General features: G+C 43.5%; 1 protein-coding gene across 3 annotated transcripts in view; it reads left to right on the forward strand.

The window, feature by feature from the left end:
- Positions 1-11,272: 11,272 nt before the first annotated feature.
- Positions 11,273-15,692, forward strand: part of TJP1 (tight junction protein 1) — a 259,393-nt gene continuing 254,973 nt past the window's right edge. For all 3 annotated transcript variants that reach the window (XM_086364090.1, XM_086364091.1, XM_086364092.1), the window contains exon 1: positions 11,273-11,491. In XM_086364090.1, the coding sequence (XP_086220216.1) occupies positions 11,322-11,491 (170 nt within the window). In that variant the 5' untranslated portion in view covers positions 11,273-11,321. The remainder of the gene's footprint in view (positions 11,492-15,692) is intronic.

A 15,692-nucleotide genomic window follows, 5' to 3' on the forward strand; every position in this document is an offset into this window, starting at 1 on the left:
TAGAATTTGTCTTTATGAAGTCTGAAAATCTTTGCTTTTTGACTGGGGCATTTATTTCATTTATATAAAATTTAATTAGTACTACATCATGAATGCCATGATATTGCACCACTCCTAAAGGCACAGTTCACTTCGTACATATATTTGCACTGAAAACTTATTTTGTGCTTTCTACTTGTCATACCTGTTGCACTTTTTTGTCCTTTTTTTTTTTTACCTTATTTTGAATTTACTGAGTATTTCAGTTATTCCAATGTTGTCCCCTCTAATGTTGCTCCTTGGAAAGAAAGCTATGGCAAACCTAGACAGTGTATTAAATACAGAGACATTACTTTGACAACAAAGGTCCGAAGAGTCAAAGGTGTGGTTTTTCTAGTAGTCATGTACAGATGTGAGAGTTGCACCATAAAGAAGGCTGAGTGCCAAAAAATTGATGCTTTTGAATTGTGGTGCTGGAGAAAACTCTTGAGAGTCCTTTGGACTGCAAGGAGATCAAACCAGTCAATCCTAAAGGAAACAGTCCTGAATATTCATTGGAAGGACTGGTGCTGAAGCTGAAGCTCCAATACTTTGGCCACCTGATGCAAAGAGCTGACTCACTAGAAAGACCCTGATGCTGGGAAAGATTGAAGGCAAAAGGAGAAGGGAGTGGCAGAGGATGAGTTGGTTAGATAGCATCACCAATTCAGTGGACATGAATTTACCAAACTCTGAGAGATAGTGAGGGACAGGGGAGCCTGGCATGCTGCAGTCTATGGGGTCATAAAGAGTCTAGCAACTAAACAACAGTCACCCGGTTAAGTAGTTTAAGAAGTTATACATTCTGTTAATTTCTTTTAGTAGTTGTCCTTGAAATTATAATACGCTTACTTAAGTTAATGAAGTCTGAATAAATCCCTTAATTTCTTCCTGCATAATAAAAGAAATTTAGAACAGTTCCCAACTTATAATCATTTTTCCACGAATTTTAGCTATTCTTGTTTAACCCTTGAAGACATTATTATTATTCTTTTATTAATCAGTACCTGCTTAGATTCATTTTACTGTTTATCCCTGTGTCTTAAACCTACCATCTAGGAAAACTTTCCTTCTGACAAACGTGTTATTTCAAATTTTCTCTATTGAAAGTCTGCTGAAGACAAACTAAAATTTCAAGACAAATTTTTGTTTGACTTTGTTTCACCAGCATTCTTAAAAGATATTTTCAGTGGCTGTAGAATTCAACTCTGACTCTTATTTTCCTTCAGTGCTTCTGGCTCCTGGCTCCTGTTACTGCTCCTGATAGACCAGCGTCAGTGTAATCACTGCTGCTGCTTCCTTTCTTAAAAAAGAAAAATTATTTATTTTTGGCTGCGCTGGGTCTTCCGTTGCAGTGTGTGGGCTTTTTCTAGTTGCGGTGATGGGGGACTACTCTCTCGTTGCTGTGGGGAAGCTTCTTATTGCAGTGGCTTCTCTTGTTCTGTTGCAGGGGCTTATTGCTCCATGGCACATGGGATCTTTCCAGATCAGGGATCGAACCCTTGTCCCCTACACTGGAAGGAGGATTCTTAACCGCTAGACCACCAGGGAAGCCTGTTCTTTCTTTTTTTTTTTTTTAACTTGAATTTGGTGTGCACCAGCAACTATTTTTTTTTTTTAATATTTATTTATTTAGGCCTCACTGGTTTACAGCATGGAAAGCTGTATTGCAAGGCATCTCAGATTCCCACTGGAGATGTAAGAATGCTTAGCAAAATTAAATAAATTGAAAAGCTAGGCAAGTATCAACTCTGGGTAAAATTAAAAGTTGTATAAGAAAGGAAATATAATCATGGTACAATACTATGGTCAGTACTAAGCAATCTTATGTGCTTAGTCACTCAGTTGTGTCTGACTCTCAGACCCCATGGACTGTAGTCCACCAGGCTCCTCTGTCCCTGGAATTCTCCAGGGAAGAATACTGGAGTGGGTTGCCATTCCCTTCTCCAAAGGATCTTCCCAACCCAGGGATTGAACTTGCATCTCTTGAATTGCAAACAGGTTTTTTTTTACCACTGAGCCACCAAGGGAAGCCCCACTAAACAATCTTAAATAGTCCCAATAAGTAAGTATATAGATTAACCAGTAGTGTTGATGATCCACATGGCAGGATGTGTGAGTCTCCTGCCTGAGGTCACTGTAATAAGGAGCCTGGTGGGGAGGACAGCTTAGTGGCTCAGCACTCAGTGTACAGGCTTTCCCACATTTCTCCCCCTTTCGGCCTGACAGCCCACCCTACTGTACTGATTCCACTCTAGTTTCTCTCCTGGGACCATTCCTCCATTTCTGCAGGACAGAGGAAGAGTGTTGCCTAACAGATGGGGTGGGAGGGGATACCAAAAGAAATGACATTTCTTATTTGATCTTTTGAATGAAGTCCCTGTGTTCCATGCTTCTTGTCTCCCTCATCTTCGTCCATCTTCCGTGGTACCTGGTGCCTCCCCGGTATTCTTTAGCATCTCTGCAGGGGAAGAGAGCCTGCTTCATGACACCACCCTGGGTAGGTTCTTGGGTGAACCCCTTCCTTCTGCTGAAACGTTTACTGCTTTTATGCTGCTTTCAATTTCTTCTTTAAAAAAAAAAAAGAACAAAACACTGTTATTGATTTCCTTTTCTTTTTTTTTAATGTGGGTCACTTTTAAAGTCCTTATTGAATTTGCTGGGCTTCCCTGGTGGCTTAGACTGTAAACAATCAGCCTGCAATATAGGAGACCTGGGTTGGATCCCTGGGTTGGGAAGATCCCCTGGAGAAGGGAATGGCAACCCACTCCAGTAATCTTGCCTTTGAGAATTCCATGGACAGAAGAGTCTGGCGGGCTACAGTCCATGGGGTCGCAGAGTCGGACACAACTGAGGGACTAATACTAAATTTGTTATAATACTGCTTATGTTTTTGTTTAGGTTTTTTGGCCCCAAGACATGTGGGATCTTAGCTCCCCAACCAGGGATCAAACCTGTATCCCCTGGATTGAAAGGCTGAGTCTTAACCACTGGACTGCCAAGAAAGTCCCTGCTTTCAGCTTCTGAAATGGGGTTTTAGGTATCTCCAGGTTTCAAGGAAGATGGAATTTTTATTTCCCTTTCTTATGCTTGTCCTTTTTTTTTTTTTTTTGTCTGTGCCAGGTGTTCACTGAGGCATGCGGGATCTTTTAAACTTATTTGTTTTACATTGGGGTATACATGTGGAATCTTTAGTTGCAGCATGTGAACTCTTAGTTGCCACATGTGGGATCTAGTTCTTCTGACCAGGGATCAAACCCGGCCCCTGCATTGAGAGTATGGGAGTCTTAGCTATGGACTACCAGAAAAGTCCCTGTGCTTATCCTTCTGAGCTGATTTTCAAGAGAGAAGAGAAAGGGGGAAAGAATGTCACCACCTTAAAACTGAAAGTCCACGTTGTTGGTAACACTTAACATGTGGGCGACAGCCCAGGAAAATCACTGTTGACATGAACTGGAGGGATGGGAATACAATCTAGCATCTCCACATGACTGTGGACAGGTCCCTTCCCAAAAGGACCTTAGCACCTGGCGAGTGAGTCACAGCTCCCACCACTCCTTGTGGACAAACCCCAGCCACCTTCAGGCTGTGACTGCCTCACCCCACTGGCTTTGGATATGTGAGTCCAGGCCCAAGGAGTGACACGTGACAGGGAAAAGTCACTGGAAGAGATGAGGCCAGGGCACTGAGAGGCAAGACACGTCTCAGGGGACTGAGAGGCAAGACACATTGAAGTCTTTTAAAACTACACTGGAAAGGAGAAGTCATTTTCCTCTGAAGCACTGGCTATCCTCTGAGAATCTGCAGCACATTTTAATGTCTTTGACTTTGTAGAATGATGTCAGTTTTCCATCGGTAGTATTTATCTACACTGCATGCAAAACTCCACAGGTAGTTTTTCCTCATTTGCTAGGATAATGAAATACTTTATGAAAAGTCATAGTCTTTCATTTTGCATTTGTGCCCTCATGCAAATTCAACAAATATTTATTGAGTGCCTGCTATATACCAGACCCAGTTCTTTTTGTCTTGGAGGTATAGTAGTAAACCCTTTCCCCTGGACTTGGGCTTTGAATGGTGGTTAAGTTTTAGAATTCAACCTCTTTACTTGATTTAGTTCTGTTCAGATTTTCTGTTTGTTCTTGAGTCAGTTTCAGTAGTTTGGTCTTTCTGGACCCTTTCCCATTTCATCCAGGTTATTTAATTTGTTGGCATACGATTACTATAGTATTCCATTCAAATCTTTTTTATTCCCATAAGATTGGTAGTGATTTCCTTTCTTTCATCCCAAATATCAGTAATTTGCGTTTTCCTCCCTTTTGCCCCCCTTGGCGTTTAGCTAAAGGTTTGTCAATTTTATCGATTTCTTCTAAGAACCAACTTTTCCTTTTGCTAATTTTTCTCTACTGTTTTTCTATCCTCTATTTTGGTTCTTTCCACTCTATATTATTTTTTTTCCTTTTGCTTGCTTTAGGTTTACTGTACTCTTCTAATTTGTTAAGATGGAAGGTTAGGCTATAAATTTCAACTCTCTCATCTTTTAAACTATTGAGATCACAATTTTAAATTTTCTTCAGAGCACTGCTTTAGCTGCATCCAAGCCCTATGTTATACTTTTTATCTCAGTCATAATTTTTTCTAATTTTTCTTATGATTTCTTCTTTGCTCCATGGGTTATTTGGTTTGGGGGTGCTTTAATTTCCATGTTTTTGAATTCCCCAAATTTCCTTCTATTACTGGTTCCTAATTTGATTCCATTGTGGTTGGAGAACATACTTTGTATGATTTTATTACTTTTAAATTTATTGAGAGCTTGCTTTGTGGCCTAATGTATGATTTATCCTGAAAAATGTTCCATGTGCATTTGGAAAGAATGTGTATTTGACCATGTTGAGTACAAATGTTCCACAGATGTGTTAGGTCTAGTTAAATACTGGTGTTGTTCTCGACTTCTTTTTCCTTGTTGATCATCTGCCTTATTCTATCCATTACGGAAAGTGAGGGTGTTGAAATCTCCAATTATTATTGTTAAATTGTTTAGTTTTCTCCTTTGATTCTGTCAGTTTTTGCTATTTTGGGGTTCAGCTGTTATGCACACAAGTGCTTCCCTTTTTAAAAATATATCAGTATTTACTTTTTTTTTAAATGTTTCTTTCTTTTTGGCCATGCTGGGTCTTCACTGCTGCACCTTGGGGCTTTCTCTAGTTGCGGGCTTCTCATTGTGGTGGCTTCTCTTGTGGAGCACAGGCTCTAGGGCACTGGGGATTCAGTACTTGTAGCTTCCAGGCTCGGAGAAGGCGATGGCACCCCACTCCAGTACTCTTGCCTGGAAAATCCCATGGACGGAGGAGCCTGGTAGGCTGCAGTCCATGAGGTCGCTATGAGTCTGACACAACTGAGCGACTTCACTTTCACTTTTCACTTTCATGCACTGGGGAAGGAAATGGCAACCCACTCCAGTGTTCTTGCCTGGAGAATCCCAGGGATGGGGGAGCCTGATGGGCTGCCGCCTATGGGGTCACACAGAGTCGGACACGACTGAAGTGACTTAGCAGCAGCAGCAGCAGTTTCCAGGCTCTAGAGCACAGGCTCAACAGTTGCCCAGTGGCATGTGGGATCTTCCTGGAGAGGGATCCAACCTGTGTCTCCTGCATTGGTAGGCAGATTCTTTACCACTGAGCCAGCAGGGAAGCCACACAGGCATTTCTTAAATGTTATGTTTTCTTGATGGATTGACCTGTTTGTTAGTATAAAATGTTCTTTATTTCTAGGAACAATTTATAGCTGAAAGTCTAGTTTGTCTGATATTATTACAGCCACTTTTTTTTTTCTTTCTTTTTACATGGTATATGTCTGTTCTTTTACTTTCAACCAATTTGTGACTTTAAAGTGTCTCATAGATGGTATATAGTTGGATCGTGTTTTTATATATATTTTGTCAATTTCTCTTTTGATTGGAGTATTTAGTATATTTACATTTAATGAAATTACTGATAAGGCAGGATTTATGATTGCCATTTTGCTATTTGTTCTCTATATATGTCTTTTTGTTTGTCTTTTTCCTTATTATTGCCTTCTTTTGTGTTATATATTTTCTACTGTAGTATTTTAATTTCTTTGTTGTTTCTTTTACTGTATTTTAAAGAGTCATTTTTAATGGTTGTGTTGGGGATTACAATTAACTTAAAATAACCTAGGTAGAATTAGCTTATTTATTATTATTTATTATCAATACTAACAGTTTTATTATTATTATATTATATATATATTATACTAACAGTTTTAATAAATGTTTAATATATTTAATATATATTATACTAACAGTTTTAATATTATTAACAGTTAGAACTGGACATGGAACAACAGACTGGTTCCAAATAGGAAAAGGAGTTCGTCAAGGCTGTATATTGTCACCCTGCTTATTTAAATTATATGCAGAGTACATCATGAGAAACGCTGGACTGGAAGAAACACAAGCTGGAATCAAGACTGCCGGGAGAAATATCAATCACCTCAGATATGCAGAGGACACCACCCTTATGGCAGAAAGTGAAGAGGAACTAAAAAGCCTCTTGATGAAGGTGAAAGTGGAGAGTGAAAAAGTTGGCTTAAAGTTCAACATTCAGAAAATGAAGATCATGGCATCCGGTCCTATCACTTCATGGGAAATAGATGGAGAAACAGTGGAAACAGTGTCAGACTTTATTTTTCTGGGCTCCAAAATCACTGCAGATGGTGAGTGCAGCCATGAAATTAAAAGATGCTTACTCCTTGGAAGGAAGGTTATGACCAACCTAGACAGCATATTAAAAAGCAGAGACATTACTTTGCCAACAAAGGTTCATCTAGTCAAGGCTATGGTTTTTCCTGTGGTCATGTATGGATGTGAGAGTTGGACTGTGAAGAAAGCTGAGCGCTGAAGAATTGATGCTTTTGAACTGTGGTGCTGGAGAAGACTCTTGAGAGTCCCTTGGACTGCAAGGAGATCCAACCAGTCCATTCTGAAGGAGATCAGCCCTGGGATTTCTTTGGAAGGAATGATGCTAAAGCTGAAACTCCAGTACTTTGGCCACCTCATGTGAAGAGTTGACTCATTGGAAAAGACTCTGATGCTGGGAGGGATTGAGGGCAAGAGGAGAAGGGGATGACAGAGGATGAGATGGCTGGATGGCATCACTGACTCGATGGACATGAGTCTGAGTGAACTCCGGGAGTTGGTGATGGACAGGGAGGCCTGGCGTGCTGCAATTCATGGGGTCGCAAAGAGTCAGACACGACTGAGCGACTGATCTGATCTGATCTGATCTGATTATTAATACTAGCTTAATTTCAGTAGTACATTCTCTCTCTTCTCCTTTGTGCTATTAGTATTATTATCATTCCAATTACATATAAGTACACATATATAAATGTACACTGTTTATTTAACTTATATTCAGAGTACATCATGTGAAATGCCAGGTTGGATGAATCACAAGCTGGAATCAAGATTTCTGGGAGAAATATTAACAACCTCAGATACGCAGATGATACCACTCTAATGGCAGAAAGTGAAGAGGAACTAAAGAGCCTCTTGATGAGGGTGAGAGTGAAAAAACTGGCTTAAAACTCAACATTCAAAAAACTAAGATCATAGCATCTGGTCCCATCACTTCATGCCAAATAGAAGGGGAAAAAGTGGAAGCAGGGACAGAGTTTATTTTCTTTTTTTTATGCCTTCAATATTCTGGTAGGTAACTTACAACTCTTCCTTTGCCTTCACTTTCTGCTGGCTCGGAGCCTTTAAGTCAACATGAAGTGAGAGATTAGGGCCTTCTCAGATATTTCAAGAGTGTGCACAGTCTTTCACTGTGCATGGCATTCTGGATTCCCAGGAATATGTCAGAGCTAGCTTTCAAGGCACCCTATGGACTCTCATTCCCCATTTTTGTTTTCATTTTTTGATTAACCTCTTGTTAGCCCCAATTGGTTTTACCACCTCAGGCAGCTGTGATGTTGAACAACTGCTGTTGATTATTTTTTGACAAATGCCCTAGGGATAGGACTGTTTGCACACAGTGAATTCTGAAGCAGGTCAAATAAAGATAAGCCCTGTGAATGGAGCTGCCAACAGGTCAAATAATGACAACTCTCCAGGGATGGGGTTTTAGGAATATCTAAATCCATTCTTCCCATCCAGTGGCTGCGAGTCTACTGGGTTTCAAAGCTACTATTGTTATGAGGCTATTAGTTGCCGAGGCTATTAGTTGCCCAGGCTACCACAGAACCGGATAGGAGGGGTTGGGAATTGGGCAAGTTACAATGCCATCAGGGTCATTGTTCCTATCAGGCTTCAGTCATTTTTATTGAAAAACAGTCTTTGGATGGTTGGAAGCCTTTGGTTAATGTCCGGAGTTCTGAAAAGGTTGGTTTGATCATTTAAGCCAGTATTCTTTTTTTTTTTTACAGAGAATCAGATTTTTTTTGCCATTCTGGAAGTGCTTCTGCCAGATTTATTTTTATCTCTCTTTATCCTGAATAGATCCCCTCAACCTCCAGTTCTCTAAATCCTTGATAGTGCAGTATCTTCATCAGATATCTTACATCTTACATTTTCATCAAATATCTTATATCTTACATTTTCATCAAATATCTTACAACAATATAGCAGGGTGGTACAAAAGACCGAGCACATGTAAGAAATGGTAAATAGATAAGTGCAGGTCCTGATGTCTTTTAAAAGGTCTTCTCCCTAGTATATACATTTGAAGTGTGAAAGATCTTCCAATCTCATTTTATGTGAGAGCTAAAACGTCTGAATAAACAAAAGTGAAATAGATTCAGACCTAGTTTTCCACCAAAGTGGCTGTGAAATTAAGTTAAGAGCCTAAACTAGGAGATTGTTTTGTTCTAATTTTCCTATGTGCTAATTATTTTGGAAATAAATATTTAAGCAGAGATACATGAGAGAGACATTGCAGAGACAGTGGGATGACATTTGATCATTCTGCCTGGTGGGTGAACTTGTTATCTGTGCTCTTCATATACACAGACAGACATACACAGACTGCTTCCAGGCAATCCTTGCTTTGAGGGTTCAGATATGCCTGAAGTCAGCTACCATAGTTTAATTCAATAATACCAGCGGATCAATGATATGGTTCAAATTTCAGTTATCACGGCATAGTGTGAGTAAATGTGTGTAGTACCAGCTCATCTAGTACCAAGCTGACACCAGCTTTTTAGTCCAGAAATCACTACACAACAGGTACATCATGGCCAGAGAGCAACTGAAGCAATTCTTCAGAGCTGTCAGTATTTGGTCTCTGAACATTTTTTTTAAATTAACTTTTACTGAATTTACTTTACAATGTTATGATAGTTTCTATTGTACAGCCATGCTTTTTTGGACTTTCTTCCCTTTCAGGTCACCACAGTGTATTAAGTAGAGTTCCCTGTGCTGTACAATATGTTCTCATTAGTTACCTGTTTTATACATAGTAGTAAGCCTTTCTTCTGGGCTTCCCTCCTGGCTCACAGGGTGAAGAATCTGCCTGCAATGCAGGAGATCTGGGTTCAATCCCTGGGTTGGGAAGATCCCCTGGAGGAGGGCATGGCAACCCACTCCAGTATTCTTGCCTGGGAAATCCCATGAACAGAGGAGACTGGCAGACTACAGTCCATGCGGTGGCAAATAGTCAAACAGATTAAGCAAATAAGCACAGTGTGTATATATCAATCCCCATCTCCTAATTCAACCCACCCTCCTCCCCTTGGTATCCATACATTTTTCTCTACATCTGCATCTCTATTCCTGCCCTGCATGTAGGTTCACTGTACCATTTTCCTAGATTCCACACGTGCGTTAATACATGATATTTTTCTCTTTCTTGCATACTTCACTCTGAATGACACTCTCTAGGTTCATCCAGGTACAAATTTTGAGCATTTTTAAGCTCAGACACTGTCAGCAAAGTGTGTCATTGTGTTGCCTCCTTTTCTCCTAGTGATAAACCCACACAGCCTTGTTAAAAGAACACCCAACCTCCACCCACCATCCGCCCCTACCCGCCCCACAAGCAAAAAACAAAAATAGGTAACTGAAAGATAGAATTGGGCGACAAAGATGGAAGTGCAGCAAAGAAACAAAAAAATGATAAAGGTGGAAATGACATGAAATATGCATGGAATGTAACAGGAGTTATATTTTAAAAAAGGCAACTGTGGGAATGCTGACCTCGACACCTTTCCAAAGATGCCAGATTTGCCCCCAGGGGAATGCACGAATGAAAAGAGGAAAGAGGCTTGGATAAAAGGATTGTACGACGTCCCAGAGGACAGACGAGGCATTCAAGGCACTGTGACAGGGAACGCCCAGAGGATAACGTGTTGAAAGTGATACAAACAGGACGTTCTGCCAAGACACGGAAAAGATGCTCTCTGTGCACAAAACGACACGTCCACGAGAAGACAAGCCCCGTTCAAGCCACTCCTGTTAAGCTTTTCCTGCACAGAAAGAAAACAGTTCAAGTCTTCGTGTGTGTGACGGTTTACAGTATAAGCAGTGATTAGTTTTGCTATTTTTCTCATTTCTCTACACATTCCTAATCATCAGTGAAGAGTTAGGAATGTCTCGTGGAACAATGCTAGTTTTCCTCACGTGCGATGAAGATAGTTTCGTACTTCAGGGTTCTGTCCACGGCCGGCGAAGCCGGCTTGTGTGCACACGCACCACCCATACGTACAGCACACGGACACGCGTGCAATTTACACAGCGAGCGTCCACACACTGCAAGGTGGAGCCCAAGTCACGGCGACAGCTACTGGGGGAGATTATAAATGCAGAATAGTCCTTTTCCTCTCTGGATGGTTGTGATTGGGCTTCTGCGGGAGGCAGTGGGGAGTGAGCTCCCGCCAAGAGCTGAGGGAGACGAGGCCGCAGAAAGGGGGCGGTGCGGTGCGGGGAGGGAGCGGGGCACTGCGGGGAGGGGGCGAGGCCGCGGGGGCAGTGGGGGAGAGAGCAAGGGGTGGGGCGGTGCGTGAAGCGGGAGGCGGTGCGGATGGGGCGGGCGCTGGGTTCTCCCGCCGCTCGGTACCGCAGCCCTGCCAGCTGGCCGCCCGGAGGCGCGCGGACGCCGCGGGCCGGTGCGCGGCGCGGGGGCGGTGGGGCGCGGGCCACGCACGGCGGCGGCTGGAGCGGCGGGCACGCACGCACGCGGGCGCGGGGCGGCACGCACGGCCGGACGCACGGCGGCGGCGGCGGCGGCGGCAGCAGGGGGCGCGGGCGGCGGGCGCGGCGGCGGCGGATGGCCCAGGGCTGACTTATGCGGCGCCTGGAGGGGCTGTGTCTGCGGCGGCGGCGGCGGCGGGGCCCTGGCCGCGAGCGGAGCGGGGACAAGATGAAGTACCAGAAGTACCTGACGGTGCTGCAGATGGCCATCGGCGTCACGCCGTCCAACCGCGGCAGCCTGCTGCCGCTCAAGAGGAGGCTGTGGTGAGGGCGGGGGCCGGCGCGCGCGGGCGGGGGGCGCACTCGTCCGCTCAGGGACCCCCGGAGCGCGCGACCGGGAGGGGCCCGGACCGCTGCAGACCGAGGGGCTGCGCCGGCGGGTCTGGCTGAAAAGTCCAGCAGCTCTCGCGCTGCGTTTCCTGCGGCGCCTCCCATCTATCGGCTGCAGGTCGGGGTCAACGTCGGTGGAGGGGGGCGGTCCGCCCACCTGGAAGCCGCTAGAGAAAGGTGTCCGGGATCACCCGGAACCGTGTACACACGGGATCATCCGTCGGATTGTATCCCGTTTTGTTAGCATGTAAACATGTCACAAGAATCCCGGTGGTCACCCTGATGTTCCATCCACTTGAGAGTTGGATGCCTGGTTCTGTCACAAGGGAAATGGTTCAGTAAAAAGGATGATGATGTAGAAAAAAGGTGTGATGATCATGGGATTCGGTGGTCATTTCAGTTAAAAAATGCGTGCTTAATACAGCCCCATAGAGTTTGATTCAATTCAATTGAACATAGTCCAGTTTAATTTGAAGGTGATAGAGAAAGGAAAAGAGGCTGCTTTTAGGCAATGTAGAAAACTCATATCAGCTTTGTAAAACAAAATGGAATAACCATCCAAAGAACACAAAGATTGAGCGGTCAGGAAAAAAGAAGAGCTTAGAAAAACAGTCCCAATAGTGGAGAATTTTGAAGGTAAGACCAAAATACATGAGCAGCGAAGTTCACATTTCTGCTGTGCCACTTACTGTGTGACTGTAGACAAGTTAGTGGAGAGTCTGTTTTTTCTGTAAAATGGAAATGATACTCTCTACCTTGTGGGGTCGTGGGTAGATGAATTGCCATGGTCCGTGCATAGTGCCACTCTCCCAGCTGCATAGTAGGTGCTGAGTAAATATTACTCTTTCTTCCCGTGAAACCCCTTCCCCCGCCCCCAGTTGTTCGGAAAAAGAGAAGTTTATTTTTGCAAAAGGTATTTTAATTTGAAGAACAGCAAGTGGCAACACCTGGAAGACTAGGCTGGTAAAAATCGACAGTCACTGAATTAAGAAATGTCCATGGAAGAAGATTTTAGCATATGTATCAACAATATGTCATTATTCTGAAGCGACAAGCAATAACGTTTGAAGATGACTTTCCAGATGGATGGGTTACAGAAAAAGAGAAAACAAAGCCAAAGTTGGCACCAACAGTCTTACCCTCAACTCAGCTTTCCTCCTGAGTGCTTACCAGTATGGAACATGCTGCGTATTTTATCCCTCTTCCCGCCCCCCGCAATGTAAGTATTATGGGGCCAGGGCATTTGTCTGTTTAGTTGATTACTAAATTCCCTACAACTAGTTTCCAGTAGAAATAGATTCTCAGAAGATGTGTGTTTGTTGAATTGGTGAATTCTTCATAATGCATAACTGGGAAAGAAAGTTGAGGAAATTTTTTTTTTACAGCTGTTCTGAGTGGCTTGCAGGACCTTAGTTCCCTGACCAGGGACTGAACCCAGGCCCTCAGCAGTGAAAGCACAGAGTCTACCCACTGGACCCTCTGGAAAGTCCCAAGGAAATTTTCTTGATGTTACATTTAAAAACCAAGATGTGGATACAATGTTTGAGGAGCTGTTCTGCATGAATATTAGCAGTGATTGGTCACAAGGTCAGGAAACTAGGTTTATTCCTTCTCATCACTGGAGTACTGCTTCTGAAACTGCTGTCCCGAGTATAGTTTGTGAAGACAGAACAAAGAAAATGAAATCCAGGTAATGTTTGTACTCTAGAGATTCATGTTTGAGGCAGGCAGTGACCTGGGACCAACATTAAAATCCGTCTTATGAAGAGACAGCCTGAAAAGATCAGGGAGATTTTGTTGAGCTTTCCCCAGTCTTAAATGAGCATTTGAGAATTTCTATCTAATGTTAAGTGGATTTGCGAATGTTCATCTAGTTTCTCCAGTGGCAAAGTGAAGAGCACGCTCTATGAAACTCTGGAGTGGGTGGTACTTTTGAACACAGATGTGTAATCTTTTATTAAGTCAGAGAATATTGTGCCATCTGGTTCCTCTGTCTCTATGTCTTATGGAATTCATTTTCTAGGTAACATTTTATTTTCTAGATGGCATTTTGTTTTGCCAGTGTCCTAACAACTGCATGTGGAGAATTGGAGATGAAAGGCAAAAGCACTGTTATTTGTCTAGATGTGTATATGGGTTCTGACCTCAGAATGGTGAGTGGAAACTAGTATTCGACATCGACAGTGCATTCAGACCTTGGGATGCACCAGCTTGTGTCCATTTATGAAATGTGAGGTCGTAGCATGGTCATTGATCATGGCTTGTGTGAAGCTTTATGTGAGGACGTTTAGAAATATATGTATGCTCCCTGCATTCCTCTGTCTTAACTCTTACAGTCTATGTGGGAAGACTGCTCTCTCACAAAGCTTACGCCTGTCCAAGTAAAGCTTAGGCTTGAGAGGGCCAATGCTTTGGCCCCACTCTCCTCTCTGGTCTGGCCATTTGTGCACATCTGCTTTCCTCTCTGCAGTGTCCTTCTGTCCTTCTGATTGGCTCTGCACATCCTTAAAGGAGTACACACTTGCAGACACTTTTACATGGAACCTGAAGGGGACACACTCCACTGCGTCAGTGGAGCCTGCAGGAGCCTACTTCTTGAGGTTCCTTCTCCAAGAAGTTTAGTACATGGGAGTGTTTGCAGTGTGTGGTTCTGAATCATTACTGTTCACAAAGCTGGGACTCAGGCTTGTTACCTGAAGGAGACATGAGTTCGTGTGGCTGCTGCCTGCCCTAGGGCCTCCAGTGAAAGGTCAGTGATACTCAGAAGCCATAGAACACAGTGTTTCCTAAAGACTGTAGCAAATCTCCAAAAGCAACAGAAGTTTATTTTCTCCCAGTTCTGGGCCGAGTCTGAAGTCAGTGTTGGCAGGGCTGTGCTCCCCAAATACCCTGGGGAGAAGCCTTCCTGTCGCCCCTTGTGTCTGTGGCTCCAGGGCCCCTTTGTGGGACACACCTCTTCAGTCTGTCTCCGCCCCTTCACATGGTCTTCCCTGTGTGTCTTGTCGTCTCTTCTGTCTCTTATGAGAACACCTGTCGTCAGAGTTAGGTAGTCAGTGACCTCTGCAAAGACCCTTTCTCTAGCCAGGGTCACATTCATTCGGTTAGAGGGTGTGCGGCAGGGAGGGGCAAGGCTCAGTCCAGCACAGGAACCACATCTGCTCAGCAGGTGTGAGGTCCAGAGAGTTGTTACTCTTGTCTGTTTTAGATGAAATGTGAAAAGTATTTTCATAATAAGTTTATTGTTGTCAGAGTTTTGATTTTTGCATTGAGTGCTTTCAGGAGCATTTACATGGATGTTAGGGGAAAAGAGTGTCGTATCATTTTCTTATATTTCTAAGTCTGTTTCTCCCTGTTGAGACTGTAACTATTGTACATCACGCAGTATCCATTCAACCACTGAAGTTGTCGTCTCATAATCAGATTTTGAAAGTAAGAAGAGCTGCCGTTCACTGAGCTTGCTCCCTGCTGGGCCCTCCATCTCCCTCAAGGTGGGGGCTGTGTCTCCCCCAGCTTTACAAATGAGAGCATTGGCCTGTCCAGAGTCACACCTCAGCTTTATGCCAGTTCTTAGGATTAAAATCACATTTGAGCAAGGATATGCAGGTCTGGAAAGAGAGATGGACTGAAGACAGGAACCAAAGGGCAGGAACATGTCTTACATGATATTGTTTCTGCCAGGTGGCCCGTGGCCTCTTCATGGCTCACAGAGGTCCCTGATGGGATAGGACCATATCCAGGTCCTCCCTTGGTTTCTTTCCTTTAAAAAAAAAAAAATTTATTTGGCTGCAGTGGGTCTTACTTGCAACACATGAACTCTTAGTTCTGGCTTTAATTCCCCAATCAGGGATGGAACCCACACCCCTTCGTTGGGAGTGTGGAGTCATAGCCACTGGACTACCAGGGATGTCCCCTTGGTTTCTTTAATGAGCAAATTATAGGCAGTGACATACATTATTGTTTATAAGTACAACTAAGGGCCATTTAATACAGACTTTTTCAGTGATCTAAGAAACTTGATACTGGGAAAGATTGAGGGCAGGAGGAGAAGGGGGCAACAGAGGATGAGGTGGTTGGATAACATCAGTGACTCAATGGGCATGAGTTTGAGCAAACTCCAGAAGATAGGAGGAGAAGT

The sequence above is a fragment of the Bos grunniens genome, chromosome 21 (assembly GCF_055505025.1).
Source record: "Bos grunniens cultivar Pamir isolate PY7600 chromosome 21, Bosgru_T2T1.0, whole genome shotgun sequence".
NCBI classification, from domain to species: domain Eukaryota; kingdom Metazoa; phylum Chordata; class Mammalia; order Artiodactyla; family Bovidae; genus Bos; species Bos grunniens.